We start from the raw sequence: 26,653 nt of genomic DNA, 5'->3' as shown, positions 1-26,653 counted from the left end.
TTTTAAGATATATAATATAGTCTGTCAAATGATTTAAAATTAAGACTATAAAAATAGTATAAATAAGTATACTGCCCCCATCTACCCTGTATTACTCCCTTACCCCTTCCCCACCCCCTCTATTCAGCTAGCCACTGTAATTGTATGTATCCTTCCAGAGTTTCTTCATGGATTTGCTAGCAAATAAAAATATATATTCTTAGCCCTCTGCCTTTTTAAAAAATAATATAAATGAGAGTATACTCTGCACATTATTCGGTACCTTGCTTTTTAAACGTAAAACTTAATACACTTATTTTAAACATTTTGTAGCTCTTTTCACATCAATCAGTATATGGAGAGCTTCCTCAGTATTTTTTATAGCATCATAGAATTCCATGGTCTGGATGTGCTATAATTTATCTAACCCTTTGCTGGTGGACGTTTGGGTTGTTTCCTCTTTTGCTAATATAAACAGTGGTGCAATGGATCTTATTTTACATGTCATTTTGCAGGTGTATAAGTATATCTTTGTGGATAAATTTCTAAAAGAAGTATTACTGGTTCAAAAGATAGATGCATTTGTAATTTTTAAAACATTGGCCACTTATTTTGCATAGGGGTTATACCAGTTTACACTCCCATTAGAAATCTCGGAGGCTGCCCATTTCTTCACAGTGTCCTTAAACAGAGTGTGTTACCAGTTTTTTTATTTCTCCCCATCTGTTAGGTGAAATTGTTCTCAAGGTAGTTATAATGTGTGATTTTCTCCTAAAAGTGAAGTTGAACACCTTTTATATGTTTGAGGGAATTTTGAAACATGATATGGAGACATAAACCATAAAGGAGAAAACAATGGAAAGATTTGACTACCTAAAAAATAAAAACAAAATCAAAAAAGCAAATGACAAACTGGGATTAGGAAATATTTGCAACATTTGACTAAATAGCCTCAATATATATATAATACTTTTATTAAAAATCAATAATAAGAAGACAATACTCCAATGAGAAAATGGGCAGATGACATGAATAGGCAATTTTGAATGAAGAAATTAAAGCAGCCATTAAACCCATGATAAAAATTTAGCCTCACTGGTAGGTATTGAATTAGAAATATTAAAACACCTTTGCTATAATTGGTTATTTCTTTAAAAGTATACATGTGGTGCTTCTCTTAAATGAAACATAGGGATATTCCATGATACATATTTTAAATAGTTGGAGGTATGTGGTAATGTTCCCGGTTCCTTCCTAGCATCTCCCCCCTGTCCCCAAACCCCCGGTGGCCCTAGATGTTTTGGATAGCAGAGTCTTACATCATATATTGTCATGAATTGTTCAACAGTTGGATACAGGTATCAATAGATTCAAATGCAGTTACTTATTAAGCACTTTTTCCTTTTGAAAAGGAAGAAGAATATCTGTAATTATGTATTGGAAAATTATGTATTGGAAAAGGTTGGCTCGATTCAGCATAAATATTTATTGAGTACTTACTATCACGTGCCGTGTGCAATGATCTATAGTGAGGATGAAAAGGTAAACTTTGTTTTCAATTAACCAATTAAGCTTATTTGTGTCTTTATGTACTTAATTTCTCTAGCTTTATTTCTTTTATAGATTTTATTTTAAATTTTCAAGAAGAGTCCAGGTAATCTGTTTTCTGAAACTTTATTCCAGACGTCTATTTATTACTTTTTCTCACAGATTTATTATTGTATAATTCACATACCACATAATTTACCCATTTAAAGTGCACAATTAATTGGTTTTTAGGATAGTCACAGAGTTGTGCAGCCATTACTGAAGTCAATTTTAGAACATTTTCATCACCCACCGAAGAAACGTCATACCCATTAACAGTCGCTGCCCGTTCTCTTCTTACCCCAGTTCTGGCAACCATGAATCTGCTTTCTGTCTCTATAGATTGCTCTGTTCTGGACATTTCATCTAAATAGAATCATACAATATGTGGTATTTCGTGATTAGCTTCTTTTACTTAGCATGTTTTCAAGGCTCATCCATGTTTTAGCATGAATCAGTGCTTCTTTTTTATGGCCAAATAAAATTCCATTGTATTAATATACCACATTTTATTCATCCATTCATCAGTTGATATTCATTTGGGTTGTTTCCTTTCATCTTTTTCTGTTATGAATAATGCTGCTGTGAACATTCATGTACATATTTTAGTGTGGATATATGTTATCATTTCTTTTGTTTGTATACCTAGGAGTGGAATTACTGGGTCATATGGTAACTTTATGTTGAACACTTTGAGGAAGTGCATACAGTTTTCCAAAGAGATTACACTATTTTACATTCCCATTAGCATTGCCTGAGGTTTACAATTTCTGCATATCCTTGCTAACACTTGATATTATGTCTTTTTGGTTATTGCCATCCTAGTCGATATGAAGTAGTATCTCGTCGTGGTTTTGATTTGCAATTCCCTAATGACTAATGACATTGAGTATGATTTCAAGTGTTAGATGGCCGTTTGTATCAACAACCTTGCATCTTTATGACCATTCTTTTTTTCTTTTTTTTTTGGCTGCACTGCGAAGCACGTGGGATCTTTGTTTCTCAACCAGGGATCAAACCTGTGCCCCCTGCAGTGGAAGCACAGTCTTACCCACTGGACCGCCAGGGAAATCCCCTGACTATTCTTTTGTAGTCACCATCTCCTTCTGACCACAGCCTGGAAAGGATCTCTACTTTTAAGGATTCATGTCCTTAGATTTTGCTTACCTGGATAATCCAGGATAATCTCCCTCTTCCAAGTTACTTAACCTTCACTTCATTTGTAAAGTCTCTTGTCAAGTAAGGTAATATGTTCACAGACTCTGGGTATTAGGATGTGGCCATCTTTGGGGACCATTTTTCTGTCTACCATACCATCTTAACAATATAAAATTATCTGATCCATGAACATGAGAGCTTTCTGTTTATTTAGGATGCCTTTAATTTCTTTCAATAATGTTTTTTATTTTTCTGGATACAAGCCTTACACTTGTTTTGTTAGATTTGTTCTTAACTATTTTATTCATTTTGAACAATCGTAAATGGAATTATATTCTTAATTTCATTTTTGGATTGTTCATTGATAATATATAGAATTGAAATTTATTTTTATATTGATCTTGTATCCTGCAACTTTGCAGAACTTGTTCATTGTTCTAATAGATTTTTTTTATTGGAGTATAGTTGCTTTACAATATTGTGTTAGTTTATACTGTACAGCAAAGTGAATCAGCTGTACTTATCCGTACATCCCCTCTTTTTTGGATTTCCTTCCCATTCAGGTCACCATAGAGCATTGAGTAGAGTCCCCTGTGCTATACAGTAGGTTCTCATTAGTTATCCATCTTATACATAGTATCAATAGTGTATATATGTCAATCCCAATCTCCCAATGCATCCCACCCCCCACTTTCCCCCTTGGTATCCATACATTTGTTCTCTCTACGTCTGTGTCTCTATTTCTGCTCTGTAAATAAGGTCATCTATACCAATTTTTTCAGATTCCACATATATGCGTTAATATATGATATTTGTTTTTCTCCAGATTTTTTTATGGGTTCCTTAGAATTTTCTGTACTCATGATCATGTCATCTGTTTATAGAGATAATTTTACTTCTTACTTTGCAATCTGGTATCCTTTATTCGTCTTCTTGCCTAATTGTCCTGGCTAAAACTTCCAGTGTGTTGTTGAATTGAAGTGGTAAGAGCAGACATCCATGTTTTGTTTTTGATGGCAGTGGAAAAGTATTGTTTTTCACTGATAAGCATGACGTTAGCTGTAGGTTTTTCATAAATGCCCTTTATCATGTTGAGGAAGTTCCCTTCTCTTTCTAGTTTGTTGAGTGTTTTCATCGTGAAAAAGTGTTGGATTTTCTCAGATGCTTTTTCTGCTTCTATTGAGATGATCATGTATTTTTTAAATAACAGCATAATTGAGGTATAATTCATATATCTTAAAAGTCACGCTTTTAAACTGTGCAATTCAGTGTTTCTTTTAAACATATTCACAGAGTGTGCAACTATCACCACTATGTAATTCAAGAACATTCTCATCACTGCAAAAAGAAACCCTGTAACCATTAGCAGTCACCTCCCATTACCTTCTCTTTCCAGCTCCTGGTAACCACTAATATACTTTCTGTCTATGGATTTACCTCTTCTGGACATTTCATATAAATGGGACCATACAATATGTGGCCTTCTGTGTCTGGCTTCTTTCATTTAGCAAAATGTTTTCAAGATTCATTCATGTATCAGTACTTAATTTTTCTGATCCTCAGGAGGGCTCTTTTCAGCCTTCTCTTTCCCTGGTTATCTCTGCTAAACTGGCTGGCCTGCAGCCTAAATGTTGCTCTCATGAAGCTTACTTCCTCTTAATTGCTTACCACCAAAATCTCTATTTTTTTTCGAGAGAGTCCTTTGGCTTGAACTTCCTCATACTCTGTTTCAAATAAAGTCAGTTCTTCTGGACATAGCTTTCTGTTCTTATGGGCTACCTTTATCCCTGGGCAAAATCTTTGAACCAGTGCTTTGGGTGCTGGGCAGTGACCGTTGCTTCTGATCTTCTTGCTTCTCTCTTCCGGCATGCAACCTCAGCCCTACAGGTAAGCTGGGGCAGGGCAGTCAGGGTGATTGATGGGGCTCCAGCATTGCAAGCCTACTGTGCCTGGTGTAGACCCTCTGCCCTATGAGTGGGGGCTGACTGGAGGAAAGAAGCCCCTCAGCTCTTGGCTGTACTCACCAGGAATTTCAATCCTTTAACTGTGTGTCAGGGGTGATGAGGAATGCTGGCTGCTTCCCCTCCTAATGAGATACTGTATTCATTGGTTGGGAGCTGAGGGAAGAGGGAGTCCAGTCTTCTTGGCGACTCCTGCCTGGAGTGTAGCTTCTCTCAAGGGGAGCAAGGGGATGGAGGGAAGAGCGTGGGTTATGATTCATATGCTGTAGACTCTCACCTGTATTACTGAATTTTAGCAGATTTTCTTGAATAAATGTTTCTTTATTTGCTGTACCTTCAGGACAATTTCCAGAGATTTCAATTTTTTTAAAAAAATATTTTTTACCAGTTATGGTTGCTTCACTGGGGAATGGGTCCCTAGGACTTCTTATGTCACAAATTTGGAAGTGGACCCCCCTGTTAGGTTGCTCACTTTTTTAGTAGAGTTTCTTTCTTATGATGGTGCTAGAAGGCTGGCTATACTAAGCAGTACTGATGAACTATTTTTTAAATCGGAATTTTACTATGTTACATTTATTAACTATCAGGGTACTTGATTTTCCTTGCTTTGTTGTTATTTCTCCATATAAGTGAAGTTTGTTATAATGGTGTTTTACTTATTAAAAATTATTTTTATTGACATATCTTTCTGCTTGTTACTTTAATTTAGGGTTGGTTCCAGCATCTACTGTTGCTACTGCTACTAGTTCAAGCACCATGCTGTTTACCTCATTTTCAAATGTTTCTACCTCCACTGCTGCTACTGGACTCTCATGTAAGTTACTGGTTGCAAAGAAAATACTATTATTTCGCATCAGGCCACTTAACTCAATTTGCCAGTATAAGCTATGGATCTCCGACGTCTCATAAATTATCATTATGCTTGATCCCGTTTGTAACTGTTGATATCAATAGTAGCTTTGCTAAAAACCTGATTGTCATGGCTTTCACTATGAATTTTATATTAACATGATTATTACAGCCATGATGTTCATCATTAGAGTTTGTTATTGTAATCCTAGCAGTAATATGGCCCTCCCAAAGCCCTGTTATAGCAAGCCTGTCACCATTTCTGGGAATAAAACTTGCCAGGAATTGCTGATGCCTAGTTGAGCCTGAAAAATGGCGGCCGCCATCCCCCATTGCCTTGTGCAGTTGGCGTAGGTGGAACATTAGTTGAAATTGCAGGTTGCCACTTGAATTGTATTTTCTTCCAAGTAGATACAGTTCCACTCCTGAGACATGACTGAGATTCTGGAAACCTTTTGATATATGTAAGCAATATCCTTCTCAAGTATAATAGATTTTGTGAATATGACCATGTCTGAGGTTGGGAGTTAAAATTATTGAATGAATTCCATTTCCAATCAAAAACTTGACTTCTGACCTTTTCTTAAAAATTAACTAATTTATTTATTTATTTATTTGGGGCTGCACTTGGTCTTTGTTGCTGCGTGCAGGCTTTCTCTAGTTGCGGCAAGTGGGGGCTACTCTTTGTTGCGGTGCGTGGGCTTCTCATTGCGGTGGTTTCTCTTGTTGGGGAGCATGGGCTCTAGGTGCGCGGGCTTCAGTAGTTGCAGCGTGTGGGCTCAGTAGTTGTGGCTCGCGGGCTCTAGAGCTCAGGCTCCGTAGTTGTGGCGCACGGGCCTAGTTGCTCCATGGCATGTGGGATCTTCCCGAACCAGGGCTTGAACGTGTGTCCCCTGCATTGGCAGGCGGATTCTTAACCACTGTGCCACCGGGTAAGTCCGACTTCTGACTTTTGACAGGTTTCTTTTTTCTTTCCTGTCTTTGATGTCCTTGCCTACAAAATGAAAAGAAACCTTGACCACAGTGTTTTTAAAATCAACTTTAATGAGATATAATGTACATGTCATAAAATTAATGTAAGTGTATAGTTCAGTGATTTTTAATCAATTTACCGAATTGTGTAACTCTCACCATAGTGCAGTTTTAGAACATTTCTATCATCCCAGTAAGATCTCTCAGCCCGAGACAACTACTAATCTGTTTTCTGTCTCTATCTATGCCTTTTCTAGACTTTTCATATAAATGGATTGACTGTAGTTTTTTGAGGCTTAGCCAAAGTTACTAAAGGACTCAGATGAAAAATACCCTATATAAATTCTTCATTCACTGTTTTTGATTAAAAGAGTAATAGGTAATATTATGTTGTTCTCTGCAGTTGGTGGTGCCCCTACAACTTTGGCTGGAATGCTTGGTGGTACAGCATTGGGATTTGGATTAAATTTCCCTGGAGCAGGTGGAGCAGCTGCTGTTGCATCTAGTAAGATTTTTAGAACTACTGGGATGTGTTTGAATGCTCACTGGAAATGTACTGCATAACAAAAGCAGTAAGTAGGTTGTATTCCTTAGCTTCTAGGACTAAGAAGGTTTTGATCATCTCACCAGCATATCCAAAAGGTACATCAGTATTGACAATTGCCAAAGGGTAGAATGAGACAGTTGATGTCAATGAGATTACTTCTTTGAGATGACCATAATCAAAGCTGCTATCAAACTCTTGTCAACTCTGAAACTTAAAAATTCTTATTATTGACCATACTATTTAAAGTGACCCAGTACACTGGGATTCATAGAGTTTTATTCTCTAAAAGTTAATTTAAGGTTTGACCTGTATTAAAGTTGATCCTCTCCTTAAGCTGATTACAGGAGTTTCTGTGGACCTATCCTAAATTTGTTTCTGCCAGTTAGGCACTAGTTAGGTTGTAAATTAAAGAAAACTTGGTTATCCATTGCCTTTTAGCTGTTGTGAGCTGGGTGGTTAGAGGTCAGTTACTACTTAAACCTACCATTTAAGTCAGACTCCACTTTAGGGAAGTCTTGTTTGTTCTGACTTTTAAAAGTTTACTTAGGGCTGAAATGAATCTTTATTCAAACCTGTCATAAACTAAAAGTCAGTCCTTGTTAAGTTTAAAATAATTATTCCTAAACAGATGTAAACCATCTTTTGCATGACCAACACTTAACTGAATTTCTACTGTGTACTCGGCTAACTGGCCAACCTATGAGCATTATGAAGGGCATGGCTTGAGAATTTTATAAGTAACCATATTTGCAAGAAATATAACACATAGTTTCCCTTATAAAATGCTGAACAAAAAATTGATTCTTTCAGTCGTGGGCGGAGTCACTGAAATATGAATTTGCAGGCTTTTTGGTGACTCTGCCATAACTCATCCCCTACCTATCTGAGTCTTAAGATTCCTTCCTGCAAACTGGTACCTTTGCTACTAGCCCATCCCATCCACCACTGCCTTATGTACTTACCCACCTCCCCATCAGATATGTCTCAACTCAATACCCCCAACCCACTGTTGATTTTTTCCCCTACTCACCTTTCCTTCCCCCCAAGTATATTTACTTGCTCAGATTCTTCATCTCACAAATTAGCCCTGTAGGACAGCTTTCGGGTATCTGTATTTGTAAATTTATAGCCATTTGAGATTATTCTCTGCCCTAGGTATAACCAGCAAGTTTTAAGAGAAGCTTGCTTGTTATAAATCTCATCTTTTGCATTAGTCTATGAAAGTAATGATGTCCATTCCTAGCATGGAGTAAGATACATAGTTGTTGATCAGAGACAAGATAGGAAAATTGGATAGTAGGATCTTTTAAAGGATGGTCTCACTATTTTATGTAATGATTTTTAAGATCATCAGAATGAGATTTATTTAAATGTAAATCCAAATTTGGTATGCAATTATTTTCTATTATTTATAGAACAGTGCTTCCCTTTTAGTACACAGATAACATAGAGTTGACTGTATTTAGTTTAGACCAAAGTTGTAACTTGCAAAATCAGACTGTGATAGAACCTTCGTTCTCAAAACCATTGCTTCTTTTGGTATTAATTGAAATATTATTGTTATTTGAATATTGCCTACTATGCCAGAGCTAATTTATACCTTTTAAAAATACCATGAAAATAAGGAACAAAGATAAATACTATATAAACAGTTTAAAATAATCATACCATTTTTTTATGACTCAAGAGTCCTTTGTGTTTAGACTGACAGGTATTAATTTCCTGAAGGTATCGCACAGCATCTTTGGAGAGCTGTTCATTTGTCTGTTAACCTCTTTCTTTAGTGGTAGTGATGGTAGTTGCTTTTTTAAAAATTATAAAAACCATACACACATGCATATATACATATATCACACCCTCTAGAGAAAACAGTTTGGTGCTTGTCTTAACAGGCTTTTTTCCAAATGCTTACAAACATACATTAAATTTATTTGTTTTACAAAAATGGGATACACACAGACATAATCATAGAATTTGCTGTTTTCTCTTAAGTATACGTTATCTTTGGACATCTGTCCGTGTCAGGAAATTCTGACTTAAAAAAAAAAAATCTTCTTTGGGCGAAGATAAGCTCCCTTACAACAAGGACTTTTTTTTTTCTTAATTGTTTTTCTGGGGTTTTTTGCCTTGAATATAGTAGTTACACAATGTTAGAATGAATTAATCAATAAAGGGGGGGGTCTTGATAATGTCATTAATTTTCAGCATTTCTGGGGAGGGAATTCTTTTCAAATAAGACTTTTTATTCTCAGATGAAGAGCATGGTGACCACATGGCTATAAAGAATGGAACGTGGGATCCAATCTTTAACCTCTCCAGTGTCCTGAGTGATAGTGACCCCGGGGATCCTTTGTGACTGGGCATGGTCTTCTCTTGTGGTGCTCATTCCACTTTCACAAAAGCTAACCAAAAGAATGGGGGAATTATTGTAAGGATCCTTGTGGCCAAAAGGGAAATGAAATCTTATGGAAATCTAATACAGGTATTATCGTGGCAATGAACTTCAAGGAATGTGGAATTTAGAAGTTGTTCTAAAGTCAGCTTTAGGGACCTCCTGGATCTAATATTGCATAAACATAATTCAGCTATTTTCCTTTTGCCTGTTTTTTTCTTTTTTTAACTTCCTTTTGGTTTCTTTACCTCTTTTTCTGCTTTATATTCTTAATTTTGACTTGCTCATGACTCTTTAATTCTACTTTATGTTTTTCCTCTGTCAGTCCTTTCAGCTCCCTTTGCCTGTTGTCTGATTCTTTCTACATACTTGGAAATATTTCCAAATTTCTGCTTAGAGTCTGATTCTTTCCATATTTCTGGAAATATTTCCGTATCTTTACCTACTGTCTGATTCTTTCCACAGTTCTAAATGTTCGAAAATGAGATCTGACCTACCTTATCCCTGTTTGGCTAGAGCTTTTTGTGTCAGACCCTCTTATAGGCTGCCAGTAGCATATGGGATGGCTTCCTATACTTCAGATGCCCACCCTTGTCAACTGTGAACTAGGATCAAAGGACAGAGTTACTGAAATAAAGAATGGGTGTCTGAGCCTGATCCCTCAGCAGGAACAGAGTAGGCCAGTTTCCCTAAGAATAGGCAGTGCATGTTGGCAGTCACCATGATATATGTATTTATCTAGGGTGGCAGTTAACCTGAAAGTATTGTTAATTGGGAAAACAAGGCTAACGTAAAACAAACAAATAATTGTATACATGTTATAATATATTTTTATAACAAATTTCTTGTTACAGAAGCAGCATTTATTAATTATAAGAACATTTGAAAATACAGAGAACCAAAAAGAAGAAAACACTTCCAGTCTCCACCAGCCACAATTTTCTGTGCATTGTTTGTTAAGTGCTCACTGTGTAAGGAAGAACCAAAAGTGCTATAGGAGTTCAGAAAACCAAGAGATAACCATGAGTAGAAGAGAAGTGGACAGTAAACATGGTGAAGGAAGAATCTGAGCTCGGCCATGATGTGAACTGAGAATTTCATGTACAGAGACAGGGCATTTTAGTAAGGGTGTAATAGAAAAGACACATAGAAGAGAGGTCTGGGCTGTAGACAAAACTTTGAGAGGCTTTTAACTATAATACTGGCTAAGATGTATGCCTACTATGGGCTATGGTGTAGAGAAACAGGCAGTCTCCCCTATTGATAGGAATGTAAATTGGCAAAGTCTTTTTGGTAGGGGAATTGGAAAGTTATATTACAATTTAGAGCATGCTGACCCTTTGATCTAGCAATTTCATTTCTAGAAATTAATTACACAGATATATTCACATAAGTATGCAAAGTTATAGATGTACAGAGATTTTGTGTAAGATTGCAATTATTCTTTCCTTGCAAGTTTAGCAGAACTTACCGGTGAGGTCATCTGGGTCTGGAGTTTTCTTTATGGGAAGAGTTTTGAGGATTGATTCAATTTCTTTAATGGTTATGGGTCTGGTTAGGTTATAAAATGTATTTTTCTATACATTTATCCAAGATTTTAAGTTGTTAGCAGGAAGCTTAATCCAAATACCTGGCCTGCCATATATTATAGCAACATTGAGTTAAAATCATACAACTTGGAGTTCAAATTCACATTAAAAATACTTCTATAGTTTTTCATCCTGAATAATCAGGGACTGAATTTAAAAATTCCTTACTTATTACTAACATTATACACTTTATTTTCCAGCTACAACGTCAACCATCACCACTACCACGGTCACCACCACCAGCACCAGCACCAGCACCACCAGTAGCTTTACCATGAATCTAAAACCACTGACATCAACTGGCATGAATAACACTGTTCCATTCAGCATGATTCCTAAACCTTTTACTTTGACCATTAGGTAAGCCTATTTGAAAATTCGTGTGAGTCTCATTTTCTTTGTCATATAGAAGGCATAGTTTGCTTGTACATCTTTAGAATAGTGTTTGAATGTTAGGTAAATGACTCAGAGTCAAGGAGCAGTTAGGGAAAGAATTTCTGTTGCTTAGGAAGTTGAACAACGAAAAGGATACCATTGTCTTCTGAATACCATTATAATACAATTATTACTATTGCTAATAATAGATAACATTTATTGTGCAATTACTATATGTTTAGAAATATTACAGTGCTTTACAGCATCATACCATTTAATCCTCACAATAACCTTATGAGGTAGGTACTATTTTTGTTCTCATTTTATAGATGAGTAGACTGGAGCACATAAAGATTTTATAATTCACCTCTGGTCACACACTTGGTAATGGTTGAGCCAGGATTAAAATTCAGGTAGTCAAGCTCTAGAGCCTGTATTCTTACAATTTATGCCATGTTCATCTCTAAGTATTTGGGTTTTTTTTTTACAACTTTATTGGAGTATAATTGCTTTGCAGTGTTGTGTTAGTTTCTGCTGTACAACAAAGTGAATCAGCTATATATATACATATATCCCCATATCCCCTCCCTCTTGAGCCTCCCTCCGACCCTCCCTATCCCACCACTCTAGGTGGTCACAAAGCACCGAGGTGATCTCCCTGTGCTATGCAGCTGCTTCCCACTAGCTATTTATTTTACATTTGGTAGTGTATATATGTCCATGCCACTCTCTCACTTCGTCCCAGCTTACCCTTCCCCCACTGTGTCCTCAAGTCCGTTCTGTACATCTGCATTTAATTAAACTTTTTATTTTGAGTTAACTGTAGATTCACATTTACTTCTAAGAAATAATACAAAAAATTCTGTGTGTACTTAACCTAGTTTTCCCCAATAATAATATCTTGCGATACTATAGTACAATATCACATTCAGGATACTGACATTGATATAATCAAGATATAGAACAGTTCCATCACAACAAGGATCCCTCCTGTTGCCCTTTTATATCCACACTCACTACCCTCTTCTCCTTTCCCTGAACCTGGGCAACAAGTGCTCTGTTCTCCATTTCTATGACCTTGACATTTAAAGAAATGTCATACAAATGGAATCATACAGCGTGTGACCTTTGGGAACTGTTTTTCCCACTAAGCATAATTCCTTGAGATAAAGTTGTCATGTGCATCAATAGTTTGTTCTTTTTTATTTCTGAGTAGTATTCCATGGTATTATAGATGTGCCATCATTTGTTTAACCATTCACCCATTGATGGACGTCTAGGTTGTTTCCAGTTGGAGACTATTATGAATAAAGCTGCTATGAACATTTATGTACAGGTTTTTGGTGAACCTAAGTCTCATTTCTCTGGGATAAATGCCCAGGTGTACAGTTGCTGGGTGATATGGTAGTTGCAAGTTTATTTTTTTAGGAAACCGCTGTAAATCTTTTCCAGAGTGGCTGTACCATTTTACCTGCCCAGCAGCAATGTATGAGAGATCCACCTTGTCCACACTGTTGCCAGGATTTGGTGTTGTCACTATTTTTTACTTTAGCCCTTCTAATAGATATGAAGTGGTATCTCACTGTGGTTTTAATTTGCATTCCCCTGATGACTAATGACGTTGAACATCTTTTCATGTGTTAATCTGCCATCTGCATGTTTTCATTTGTGAAGTGTCTTTTCATATCTTTTGTCCATTTTCTACTTGAATTTGTTTTTTGACTGAGTTTTGAGAGTTTTATGTATTCTAGATACCTGCCTTTTGTCAGATATGTGGTTTACAAACATTTTTTCTAACTCTGTAATTTGTCTTTTCATCTTTTAAAGAGTATTTCACCAAACAAAACTTAATTGATGAGGTCTGATTTATCAATTTTTCCTTTAATGAATTGTGCTTTTAGTGTCAAGTTTAAGAACTCTTTGCTTAACCCTAGGTCCCAAAGATTTTCTCCTAATTTTTTTCTAAAAGTTTTATAGTTTTACATTTTATATTTAAGGTTGTGATCTCTTCTGAGTTAATTTTTATATAAGATGTGTGTTTTAGATTGAGATTCTTTTTTTTTGGGTGGGGGGTCTATGGATGTCCAGTTTTTTCAGCATCATTTGTTGAAAGGCTATTTTCTGCCATCGTGTGGCTCTTTCACCTTTGTCAAAAATCAATTGGACGTATTTGTGTCAAATGCTTTTTCTGCCTCAATTGATAGGATCTTTTAAGATTTTTGTTCTTTAGCTTCATGATATGGTGAAATATAGTCAATGATTTTCAAATGTTGAACCATCCTTGCATATGTGGAATAGATCCCACTTGGTCATGATGTATAATTTTTTAATACATTTTTGGATTCAGTTTACTAGTATTTTGTTTGTGGGCTTTCATATCCAAGTTCATGAGAGATATTGGTCCGTAGTTTTGTTTTCTTTCTTTTTTAAATTCTGTCCTTGGTTTTGATATCTGAATGTTACTAGCCTTATAAGATGATCTGGGAAGTATTCCCTTCTCTTCTATTTTATAGAAGAAATTTTGTAAAATTTGTGTTAATTCACTAAAAGTTTGGCAGAATTCTCCAGTGAAACCCCTTTTTAAGGAGCTTTTAAATTATAAATCAATTTCTTTAGTGGTTCTAGGACTATTCAGGTTATGTTTCATCTTCCATGAGTTTTAGTAGTATGTGGTTTTCAAGGAATTGGTTTGTTTCTTCTAAATTGTGGAATTTATGAGTGTAAAGTTGTACATATTTCCTTTTTGTCCTTTTAATAGCTATAGGCATACTCCCCTATTTCATTTCTGATATTGGTGATTTGTAGCTTTCTTTTATCAATTTTATTCATCTTTTCCCAAAGGAGTAGCTTTTATTTCATTGATTATTCTCTATTATTTTCATTTTCAATTTCATTGATGTCTACTCTTTATGAATTTTTGCCTTCTGATTGCATTGGTTTTATTTTGCTCTTTTTTCTTGAGGTATGAACTTAGATTATTGATTTGAGACATTTCCCCTTTTGTAATGTAAAGCATTTAGTGCTATAAATATCCTTCTTAGCACTGTGTTAGCTTTGTACTACATCTTCTATAATGTTGTATTTTCATTTTCATCCAATTCTATGTACTTAAAAAATTTCCCTTGTGAATTCCTCTTTGACTCATAGATTATTTAGAAGTGTGTTAATATCCAAGTGTTTGGATATTTTCTTGTTTTTTATTTTTATATTGATTTCTAATTTGAGTCCATTATGATTGGAGAGCATGCTCTGTATGATTTCAGTTCTGATATATTTGTTCAGATTTGTTTTACGAGCGGGGATATGGTCTTTCTTGGTCAGTGTTCCATGAGCACCTAAAAATTGTTTTCTGCTCTTGGGTAGAGTGTTCTATATATGTCAATTAGATTCTGTTGCTTCACTGTATTTTCAGATCTGTATCCTTGCTGCTCTAGTGCTTCTTTTCAGTTGTGGAAAGTGGCTTTTTGAATTTCCCAACTGTAATTGTGGATTTGACTATTTTTCTCTTTAGCCCTATCAGTTTTGCTTCATGTATTTTGGGGTCCTGCTGTTTGGTTGGTACATATTCAGGATCATTAGCTTTCCTGGTGCTTTAATTCCTTTATTACTATGTAATGTTCCTCTTTGACTCTGGTAATTTTCTTTGCTCTCAAATCAACTTTATCTGATATTAATATAGCCATTTATTTTTAACAATTAATCTTGCATGTATATCTTTTTCCATCCTTTTACTTTCAACATGTGTTCTTGTATTTGAAGTGAGTTTCTTATAGACAGCATATTGATGGATCATAATTTTTATCCATTCTGCCAATCTCTCTCTGTTAGTTGGTATATTTAGCACATCTACATTTAAGGTAATTATTGATGTGTTAGGGCTTAAGTCTGCCATTTTATTATTTTGTTGTTGTTGTTTTTTGTTACCTCTGTTTTTTGTTTTCTGTTTCTCTTTTTTTAAACTTCCTGTGGGTTATTCAGACATGTTTTAGGTTTCCGGCTTGTTCTGTTTATAGTGCTTCTGAGTATATTGCTTTGTATAGTTTTCTTACTGAGTGCTCTAGGTGTTGCAATATACATATGTAACTTACAACCATCTAGCTATAATGACGTTTTACCACTTTGGGTAAAGTGTAGAAACCTTACTTCCGTTTAGTTCCCTTTATGCTTCTTACCTTTTAAGTATAGTCGTCTCAGGTATTTCCTCTATGTACTTTGAACACCACATTCCATGGTGTTATACTTTTTTGCTTCAACCATCAAATATGATTTACAAAACTCACGAGGGGTAGAATAGCCTATTATATTTACCCTTTTCCAACCATTTAGCTGTTCTTCTTTCCTTTATGAAATTCCATGCCTTCTTCTGTTTTCAGTTCCTTTCTATTTCGCCAATATTCAAGGGTAGTTTCGACAGCAACAAATTCTCTTTAGTTTGCTTTGCATAAAAATATCTTTATATTCCCTTCATTTCTCAAGGACATTTTCACCAGATATAGCAGTTGTGGTCAACAGTTTTTTTCTTCAGTACTTGAAAAATGTTGTGACACTTGCTTCTAGCCTCTATGGTTTAAGATGAGAAATCTCCTGTCATTCAAATTAGGGTTGCATTTTAAGTAATGTGTTGTTTCTCTCTGGCTGCTTTCAAGATTTTTTTCTTTATTTTTAGTTTTCAGAAATTTAAGTATTATATGTCTTAGTATAGATTTCTTTGAATTATTCTCTTTGGGATTTGCTCAGCTTCTTAAGTCTTTAGGTTTATATCTTTTGACAACTTTGGGAATTTTTCAACCTTTATTTTTCAGAATACTTTTTAAATCTCATTCTGTCTTTTTTTGTCTTTGTATAATTCTCTGATGATAAGTATGTTACCTCTTATTACCATCCTCCAGTTCCTTGACATTTTTTTCATTTTTTGTCTCTATTCTCTCTCTGCTGTTCTGTAAGTTCTATTAATTTATCCTCAAGTTCACTGATTCTATTCTCTGTCATCTCTACTCTAGTATCAAACCCTTCAAGTGAGCATTTATTTCAGTTATTTTTCTTTTCTTTAATTTCCATCTGATTGTTTTTCATAACTTCTATTTCTTTGCTGAGGTTTTCTTTTTTTTCATTTGTTTCCCCAGACTTCATAATTGCTTGTTGGAACATTTTTTTGATGGTTGCTTTAAAATTCTTTTCAGATAATTCCAACATCAGATACCTCTCAATGTTGGGATCTCTAGGTTGTTTTCTTCTCTTTTGAGTTGTCATTTTCCTGGTTCTTGATATGATGGGTAATTTTCGATTGTATCCTGTACATTTTATCTATTATGTTAGGAGATCTTGGTCCTATTTAAATCTTTGTTAATTAGGGAATCCTTTTGTTAAGGTGTAGTGCAAAAGTTGGGTACGTTTGTATGTTCAGCTTCCCACTGGACCCTGCCCACACCACCTCAGCCAAAGTGGTGCAGTGACTCACACTGCCTCAGTGCAGATGAAAGGTGTGGAAGTTCAGTTCCCCCTCCGCCCTGCTGACTCATTCCCCATGAAAGTGGGGGCATTGCATCGTACTACTTCATTGCCTCTAGTGGGGTTATAAGCTCAACTCCCATCTGGGCCCCAGGGCTCCCAGAACAAGAGGAAGCGGGGGACTAACTCATATTGCTTAGTTGCTGCAGAATTTCAGCTTCCTATTGGGCCCCACTGACACAGGCGGAGGGGGGAAGCAAGATGTCAACTACTCTGCCTCATATCACTTCATTCAGCCTCATTGATGGTGGGTTGGTATGGAAGCTTAGCTCACTACTGGGTCCCACTGACATAGGCTCTGGGAGACGGGGGACAAGAGTGCTGACTGAGGCTCTGGGAGAAGGGGCACAGAGTGCTGGCCCTGCTTTGCCCTGCCTCAGTCAGTCTTAATTTTTCCAGTGGATATAGAGGTTAAGCTTTCCACTTAGCCTTGCTGACATAGGGGTGGTGGGAGGTGGAGTCCTTATTAGCCCGAGTTGCATTACCTTGTTCAGTCTTAATGATGCCAGGTGGGTATACAGGTTCAGGTCTCCATTGGCCACCACTGACACTGAAGACAAGGGGTGAAGCCTCATGGTAACTAACACTGTCTCACTCTGCCTTATTAAGTCTTGTTGCTGCTGGGTGGGGATTTAGGTTCAGCTTATCATTGGACCTCGCCAACAATGCCCTGGTGGGGTAATTGGAACACTGCCTGCCTCTGCTGGGCTGGGAATTGATGATCAGCTCTCCACCCAGCCCTCCCGACACTGCCCCAGCAGGGAATCAGAGCATTGCCTGGTTCCGCCAGTCCCTTGATGGAAAATAAGGTATCTGTTCAGCCTATTTGATACCACCTGGTAGGGGAATCAGAGTTCCCCTTAATTCTGCCCAGTGGAGGGTGGAAGATCAGCTGCCTACTGTGCCATGGATACTGCTTAGATGGGGAGTGGATCACTTTGACTAAGAGCTGAGGGGAGAGGGAATCCCATCTCTTTGGCCGCATAAATGCAGAATGGAGCTTACGTCATGCTGAGTTGAGGGAGAAGGAAGGGAGCAGTTTGTGGCACAGACTTTAGCTGTCCTTACTGAAATTTAGTAGATATCTTAATAAATTGTTATTTGCTGTATTCCATTAAGATAATTTCCAGAGAGTTTGAATGGTTGTTTTTAAAATAATCTTTACCAGTTATGGTGGTTTTGTTGGGGAGCAGGTCTGAGAAACTCCTCATGTGCTGTTTTCTTCTTTAAGTCCTCATATGTTGCACTAAAGTATAAAAGAATCTGATCATACTTTTGAAAGTATGATCATATGATCATACTGTATCCTTTTTTTTAGTGAAATCATAACTCCTGTGATGACATATGGTCAGCTGAGTGGTCTGGTAAACAAATGGAGCCTTGAGTTAGAGGATCAAGAGAAACACTTTCTTCACCAGGTCACCCAGGTCAATGCTTGGGACTATACATTGATTGAGAATGGTGAGACGGTAAGAAGATATTCTCATTAATCTACCTGCATTGTACAAGTACTTTCAGATGAACACAGGAGAATAGACCTGTGTTTAGTGGTTAATTTTTCCTTCCAATATTGGTGATAAACTTAAAAATATTTTCTGTAGGTAATAAGTGCCCTGAATTAGGAACTCTTTCATACTTGAAGTGTATATGAGAAAAAAAATACTACTTTAAAATTACAATGTAAATTCAAATATTTACACTATTGTATTCTTATTTTCCTTTATAGATTATTGCTTTACATGGAGAAGTGCAAAAGGTGAAACAGGATCAGAAAAGGTAGAATCTTAGATTCCCTAGGTTGAAAGATTAAAGATCTATTTCTTTGTCCAGTTGTTTTTCCTTGTTATAGTTTATTGACATTTATTTTGTCACTCCACATTCCTTTCGTCAGCCCTTCTATTGACTTGTTATTTTTTTCAGGCTGGAGGAAGAATTGTATTTTATCCTGTCACAGCAGAAAGAACTAGAAGATCTCTTGACCCCTTTAGAGGAGTCTATAAAGGACGAGAGTGGGTCTGTTGGTCTGCAGCATACAGATGAGGAGCGTGAGAGGATGTAAGCAACTGAATAAAGATTGAGGAATGGGGCAGGACTTAGCTACCAAAAAAGGGAAAAAATGGTATTGAAAGGCAGGGAATAAAATAATTGGTAGAAAAGTGCAAGTTCTGGTAGTTGCCATTTATCACCTTATTTGACTATTATCTTTTCAGACTGCTTGAAAATGAAGTAATCATTCTGGCAATTTTGTTTTATAGCATTTTGTACAATGTTATTAATCTCAAGCTTATACATGACCACTTATATAAAGTTTTTATATTTGTCAAATTTGTTCTTAAATCAGAAATACCAATTTTATATATGTGGTGTCATGATATTGTGGAATATTTATGATCTCCTATTTATACCAACTCTTTTAAACCTAATGTTCCTTCAGTTGCTTCAGTGATAAATCCATTTCCTATTTTAAAGGCAATTAGTTAATCTGGGGGCAAACTGCATGGCTTTTAAACGTTGAATGATTTTGTCAATGTCTTGGGCTGGATATATTTTATTTGTGTGTGATTTAGTCTTCACCTTTGGTCAATATATTGCCAATGTTCCCACAGTAACTCTATCTCTTTGGACCTGAGATTTGTTAATCAGGCCAAATTATAAAATGCTGTTAGGAGAACTTGTATGAATGGCTACATAAACTAGATTGAGGTTAAATCTGACTCATTTTATCAATGGCTTATTAGTGAGTCAAGACTGAGCTTATTTTTTAAAACCTTGCAAGTTAGCTTTTTTGTAGGTGCATTAAATGTGATAAGTACAGCTAATCTGTATGGACCCTAGTTCTGTTTCTGCTTTTGTATTTCAGCCTTTGTGAATATTTCTTTCCTTTGCATTGACTATTCTATGCATTCTATCATTTTTGGGGGGAAACATAGATTTACATTTTCAGCCATGAGATCCTAACTGTAGGTTGAAGAAATAATTGAAACATTAGGTTCTTTCCAATTGCTTTTAGGTAGTCAGATTTACATTGTGTTGGAATCTTTACTAGAATCTTCAACAATCTAGGCAACCAATTACCTATAAGTACTTTGGGACAGAAAAGCAGTAGATGGTTATCAATAAATCTAATTGAATTATTTAATATTTATAGACGTTAAGATTGAAAAATCCTCTGGTCACTTTAATTCTTATAAACATATTCATTGACTAGGTTAAGAGTGTGTGTGTGTGTGTGTGTGTGTGTGCATGCACAAATAGTTGGTGTGGAAATCTTGAGAATTTAGTCAACTAATCAATTTGTTGTGAACTTAGCAGATTTATCTGCCTTTGATTATTGTGAATCTCATTTCTTAAAATATCTTTTGTTGGATGATGGAGGATATTTGTATAAGTTTTTACTTTGAAAATTTATGTATTCAAAATTGTTGAAGACATCTCAGCATTTACTAAATATTGCCAAACACCAAATAACTTCTCACATATCTAAGTGACCTATGGGTTTATTCTGATACCTAAAAAGAGAGTAAATAGGTGACTGTAAAAATGACAAGATGGATAAAAGCCTTCACCTATGGAGTCTTTTTAGAATATGGTCATGAATGCTACATCCATTAAAATGAGAAGGTAGGGGAACTGGGGCAAATCCAGTTGGTGGTATCATTCTTTGTATGTCAGTAACAGTGCATAGTGGAGAAAACATTTCTGGTTAATCCCTTTATTTTACCTACCTTTTCAGTTACCAGTTAGCAGAAGATGTATATGCTCGGCTGAAACGAACGGCCCAAGATCTCAAGGACATTATTGAGTACCTGAATACATTTGGAAGTCCTGCTGACACTACTGGCCCGGTGTGTTAACTGCTTTATCTATTTAGGCAACCAGAATTTAGTATGAAATTAGCATTCTGTCGTTCCTTTAGCTAGTTACCTTCTCCTGTCCACTGTAGTGCTCCTTACCTGCCTCCAGATATATGAAGCTTTTGGGTGTAGTTAGTGGGGCAGGAAATATTTAGGAGCAGAAAAGGTTGTAAGTTTTTTTGGTTATTCCCAGGAGGGTAAAAAAAATTACTGTTCTCCCAAAATTTTCAGGGTTTTCTCTCTGTTCTTCCTATAAGTATGTCCTTGTTCTTTTTTTTTTTTTTTTTTTTTTTTGCGGTATGCGGGCCTCTCACTGCTGTGGCCTCTCCTGTTGTGGAGCACAGGCTCCGGACGCGCAGGCTCAGCAGCCATGGCTCACGAGCCCAGCCGCTCTGCGGCATGTGGGATCTTCCCAGACCGGGGCATGAACCCGTGTCCCCTGCATCGGCAGGCGGACTCCCAACCACTGCACCACCAGGGAAGCCCTGTCCTTGTTCTTATTTTTCTGTTCACTTACTCGTTAGCTAGTTTATCCTTCCTTTTACATATTAATCTATATATTCATATAACTGTAAGTGTGTATATATACATATATCTGTATGTATATACATGTTTGAGTCTGTTAGGTATATCCAGGCAATCCTTAACTTATAATTAGGATATATCTCAAAAGTTTGATAAGTCAACTATAAGACTTAAAAATATATTTTTCCATAGATATTTGTTAAGTATGCTTATTAGGTTTCCACCTGCCTTGTGGAATCCTAGTTAACTCATAATGTAAATTTATTGTAACATGAGAAAATACAGCAGAGACTCCAATTAGAGAGTTGAGATTTTTGAGTTAATTTGGAGGTAAGGAAGGACTGGTTTATTTTCGTTTTTCTATACTCTAATTAAAGAGCTTATTTCCTCAACCTTTCCCTATTGTCTTAGCTGCTAAATGGAGTCCTCCCTTTCCCCTCTCCCACCCCATGACAGTGACGGTTAGAGGAATCTCCCCTTGTGGGAGCTTCCATTGTACTTTCTATCAGTTGATTATAATTAGGAGTGGAGCCAGGAGCTGGATAGGCGAGGATGAGTGACCTATCTGTAAGTAGTAATTATTCTTTAGTGAGCTCTTTGTCAATTATACATAGACAGTTCTTTATCTATATACATATTACTAGCTTTTTTAATTAGAAAGAGAGCATGGTATAGTTGAAAAAGCACTAGAATTTTATTCAAGTCACTTAATCTCTCTGGGTCTTAGCTCCTTTTGCAGAATGTCAAGGGTGGACTAAATGATCTTGAAGTCTCCTCCAGCTATAAAAATTATGCCATTCCCTACTTTGCGTGAATCTAAAATTGAATAATTACAAATATAAATTAGTCTGGGATTATACATGCTACCATCTTCCTGGGTTCATGCAGATGCAGGAGTTGACAATATAGGTTTTCTTTTTAGTGAAAGATTAGATCACCATTGTGATTCTAAAATTCAAAATTGTTTTGTTGTCATAGAACTTTGATGCATAGATAAATACATGCATACTTAGACATGAAGCAGAGTTGATGTCTAATCTCTCTGTGTTGAATTAATATAAAATGAGTGTTCTGAACAGAGTAAGTAAAAGGAGACTGTAATCCCATCCTTATCCTTTTTCTCTGCTTAGCCTTGGATTGTTTTATTTTATTTTAGTAGTGGGGAGTAAATGATTTGAGTCTTTTGTTTTTTGTTTTTACTGGCAAGGGTGATTGAGATGTTCAAGATGAGTGAATTAAAGGATAATTGCTTCTTGATAGCAGGACAAAAGAAGCAAGAGATCAGCAACAATTCATCTCTTTTCTCAGATAGCATAAATCATTGGACAGGAAGCAGAGAAAACATTTGTTGAACAATAATATTCTTGTAGATAATTAAGTGTAACCAGATCAACAGAGCTTTGTTATTGTGGACCATACACCAGGGTAGAAAAATACCAAGTATGTTCAACAGTATTCACGATGATGAGACTTACCTGTTTATTTTCACCATTTTTGAGGGGAGATAGGAAAGACCACCTAATTTCTAAAATTTTTATTAAGCAAGTTCATATTATGGTATATGATATTCAGCCTCATATTTTTATAAAAATTCATTGTTCCAACTACAAATTATATTTCTGTTTGTTATATTAAGATACACTGAATTTGCTGTTTTTATTACATACTGTTTAAGTGTGGTAACATTTTCATTTCTTCTTGTTTTCAGTATTGTCCTGGACTTTGCCAGAGTATTTGTCAAAAGTGTTCTAACATTTTTAAAAGGATTAGTATTTTTGTTACAAAGTTAATGCATATGCTTCCATGTATTAAGCTCGGGAAATATGGAAATCTGTAAAGAAAAGTAAAACACCTGTGTTACCAGTACTATGCTGATATATTAGTGTATTTCTTCCAAGTATTTTTGCTATGCTGGTAAAAATACTTATTTTCTTTTAAATAGCTTCGGAAACATACTTATATAAAGTTTTGGATTCTGTCTTCATTTAATATTCTTTCATAGTATTTTCCCAAAATTTTAACCATTCTTTGAAAATATGGTTTTAATGACTCTATAACATTTCATTAGAGATGACTTTACCATAATATATTTAATCATTTTTTATAGATGGAGATATTGTTTCAAATTTTTACCACTGTGAAATTAACCTGTAATGACCAGTTGTGTGTTTAGGTTTCATTACTTCCTCTGGATAGATTTCTAGAAGTAGAATATACTGAGTTAAAAGGTACGAATGTTTTAAGACTTTGGTATATATTGCAAAAATTTACATTTTGAAGGGCTGGGTCAATTTATATTACCATAGGCTGTATATGAATGTACCTATTTCCCCCACACACTTGACAACTGAGTATTACCGTTTATTAAAAATTGCTATTTGGAAATCTTGCCACTTGTGACAACATGGATGGACCTTGAGGGCATTATGCAAAGTAAAATAAGTCAGATAGAGAAAGACAAATACTATATGATCTCACTTAAATATGGAATTTGAGAACAAAAACTAAAACTAAACCAAGCTCATAGATACACAGAACAGATTGGTGGTTGCCAGCGGCTGGAGGTAGGTGGTGGGCAAAATGGCTGAAGGGGGTCAAAAAGTACAAACTTCTAGTTATAAAATAAATAAGTCATGGTGGCTATAGTTAATAATAATACTGTATTATATATTTGAAAATTGATAAAAGAATAGATTGGAAAAGTCCTCATCATAAAAAAAAACTTTTTTTGTAACTGTATGGTGGATGTTAACTAGACTTAATGTGGTGATCATTTCACAATATATATGAATATCAAATCATTACTGTATACACCTGAAACTAATATAATGTTACATATGTCAGTTATACCTCAATAAAAAAGTTGATTACCTTTTTTAAAAAGGTAATATTTTAAAAATTATTATATGAAGTTCTTGTCCTGTCAAATGTCTCTTAATGTTCTTTACTTATTTTTGTACTATAGAAGTCAGTGTTTTATTGAATTATAGAAGTTGAATTCTTGACAGTTACAAAATAGATTGAACTAATATATAGATGTAATGAACATTACAAATATAAAATAGCAAAAAAAACCCATGCAATTAATATTTAGCACATTCTCAGTCAATTTCTTACCAGAAGAAATGAAAATAACTTCCTAATTTCAATTTTTTATGTTTTTTTAATTTACCATATCAGAAAAATCATAATCTAAAAATCCTGTGTGTGTTTTTAGCTCCAGCAGATCTGCAAAATTCTGAATGCTCATATGGACTTTCTACAATGGATTCATCAGACTTCAGGTGGGAGTTTATTTGTACCCCAAGTTATCTGTAAGTAGAAAATGTGATACAAGTCAGGTTTTGTGCACCATGACCACACTCAAATAAGAGCTCAGTTGTAGGGGTATTAACACATGGTATGTCTATATTAATTCTGAAGAACCGTAATTGCTTATTTTTATAAAATGAAACACAGGAAGGATAAACTAGAAACTGATGAAAATAGGGGATGTTTAGGAATGAGGTGGAGGAGATAGGGATAGAAACAGTGCTTCTGTTATTTATACAATTTTGACTTCTGGACCATATAAAAGTTTAAATACTCAAAAATTTAAATTAAGCCAAAAATAATGGGAAGAAAGACAAATGCTAAAATTGAATACAAAATGAAAACAAATAAATCTGTGTAACTAATCTATAACATAAACGTGCAGCTCAGATAACTTTTGTACATAGTGTTCTTGATGATGCATCCTTGGTAGGATGTAATCTTAATGATAAAAAGAACTGCAAAGAAATCTTAAGCTATCTTAGTAAGCTTATCATTAGTTTCAGAATTATACTATGTATTATATATGCATGTGGTATAATATTACTACCATTATATATATTATAGTAGAAAGCAAATGCACAAGTATATTGATAATAGAAACCAAGATTTTCATTGAAAGATAAAAGAGATATATTTTTCTTCCTTTCATATTTTTATTATAAATTTGAATTGCAAACATCAGTATGAATTCCTATTTCCTTTTTCTGTACATGGAAGGGGCCAAGAAGCAATGACACATCCTGATAGCAGTGAGCACATCTAACACCTAGATCTTGGTTTCTAAATACCATTACGATTAAAAGGAACCTTGGAGAAATATCTGATCTCAGGTCTCAGGCAGGGAAAGTACAGGGTGAGTTTGGCACTTTTCATGCCAGAAAACAAAGATTGTTCAACGACTTATGAGATTATATCAGGATACAAGATTGTGCTTTAATGGGCTTCTACTGGCCAAATCAGGTTTCAGCATCAAAAAGAATAATGACAGTGATGGATTATAACACATGGAGGGAGAAAAACTCATGAGTCCACAGTGATACTCCAAAAAAAAAAAAAAAAGAGAGAGAGAGAGAGAGAAATGGAAGGTACAGGGAAAAGTCTTTATAGACCCATGGCAGCTAATAATTATAGAAGGAATGATAGGATTAGAGAACCACCATTAAAAACACTTTCAACAGAATACATTTATTAAGCTTTCCCTGATCTTGAGTACTCGGCCTCATTTATAAAATGTTTCAACTGTCAGTCATTTCTTGGCAGAAAAAATATACTAGCAGGAAATGAACCAAATATAAATTGCAAGTTACTGAATTATTTTTAAAATTTTATTTAGGTATAATTTATATACCTCATTTTAATTTAATTTGTATACACTCATTTTAATTGTACAATTTAATGAGAAAGCCACCATGTTGTAGCCCCAGCTCAATGATTGAATGATTCAGGCAAGGGTCATCAAGGGATGCTAAAACCATTGAATTTAAAATTGTTGGGGAACAGGATATTTGCATAGTCTCAAAAATATTACTCTACACATTACTTAAAAATTACAAAGGAGCAAATGTACCTTTGCAACAGTGCTGACAAGTACCACTTCAATCAAGTGATCAAATCTAATATCACCAATAGTGGGATAATGACATTGTTTGCCTCTTGATCTGACATGAGAAGTGCACAATATCCCATATGTAGTATTCTTTTTAAAAATGTTTGACCTGAATCTAATAATAAGAAAATAATCAGACATTCTATGTGTGAGACATTCTGGAAGAAAATGTAGTGTTCTTACCAAAAATGTTTAACTGAATCAAGTCACAAGAAAATAATCAGTCTATGCATGAGACATTCTGAAAGATAATTGGCTTGGACTCTTGAAAAATCAGTCATGGGAAACCAAAAAATTCAAAACAAAAAAATTGAGAGGATTTTGTAGATTAAAAGAAATATAACAATCAAGTCTACCATATTAACTTTGATTAGATACTGGATTAAAGCCAAGAAGACATTATTTAGAACAATTGGGGAAATTGAATTTGGACTAC

At 35.3% G+C, this 26,653-nt stretch overlaps 1 protein-coding gene across 4 annotated transcripts in view; it reads left to right on the top strand.

Annotated features, from left to right (window-relative positions):
• Positions 1–26,653, top strand: part of NUP62CL (nucleoporin 62 C-terminal like) — a 69,341-nt gene that overhangs the window by 24,973 nt on the left and 17,715 nt on the right. For 3 of the 4 annotated variants that reach the window (XM_079911601.1, XM_079911598.1, XM_079911599.1), the window contains 8 exons: positions 5,395–5,499; positions 6,910–7,011; positions 11,235–11,394; positions 18,236–18,386; positions 18,644–18,693; positions 18,838–18,972; positions 20,651–20,762; positions 24,514–24,580. In XM_079911601.1, the coding sequence (XP_079767727.1) occupies positions 5,442–5,499; positions 6,910–7,011; positions 11,235–11,394; positions 18,236–18,386; positions 18,644–18,693; positions 18,838–18,972; positions 20,651–20,762; positions 24,514–24,580 (835 nt within the window). In that variant the 5' untranslated portion in view covers positions 5,395–5,441. Of the gene's footprint in view, positions 1–1,391; positions 1,522–5,394; positions 5,500–6,909; positions 7,012–11,234; positions 11,395–18,235; positions 18,387–18,643; positions 18,694–18,837; positions 18,973–20,650; positions 20,763–24,513; positions 24,581–26,653 lie in introns of all 4 variants that reach the window. The other variant, XM_079911600.1, reaches the window with a different exon arrangement.

The sequence above is a fragment of the Stenella coeruleoalba genome, assembly GCF_951394435.1.
Source record: "Stenella coeruleoalba genome assembly, chromosome: X".
Classification (NCBI taxonomy): Eukaryota; Metazoa; Chordata; class Mammalia; order Artiodactyla; family Delphinidae; genus Stenella; species Stenella coeruleoalba.
Note: the sequence above shows the minus strand (reverse complement) of the source record. Positions and strands in the feature narration are given on the sequence as shown.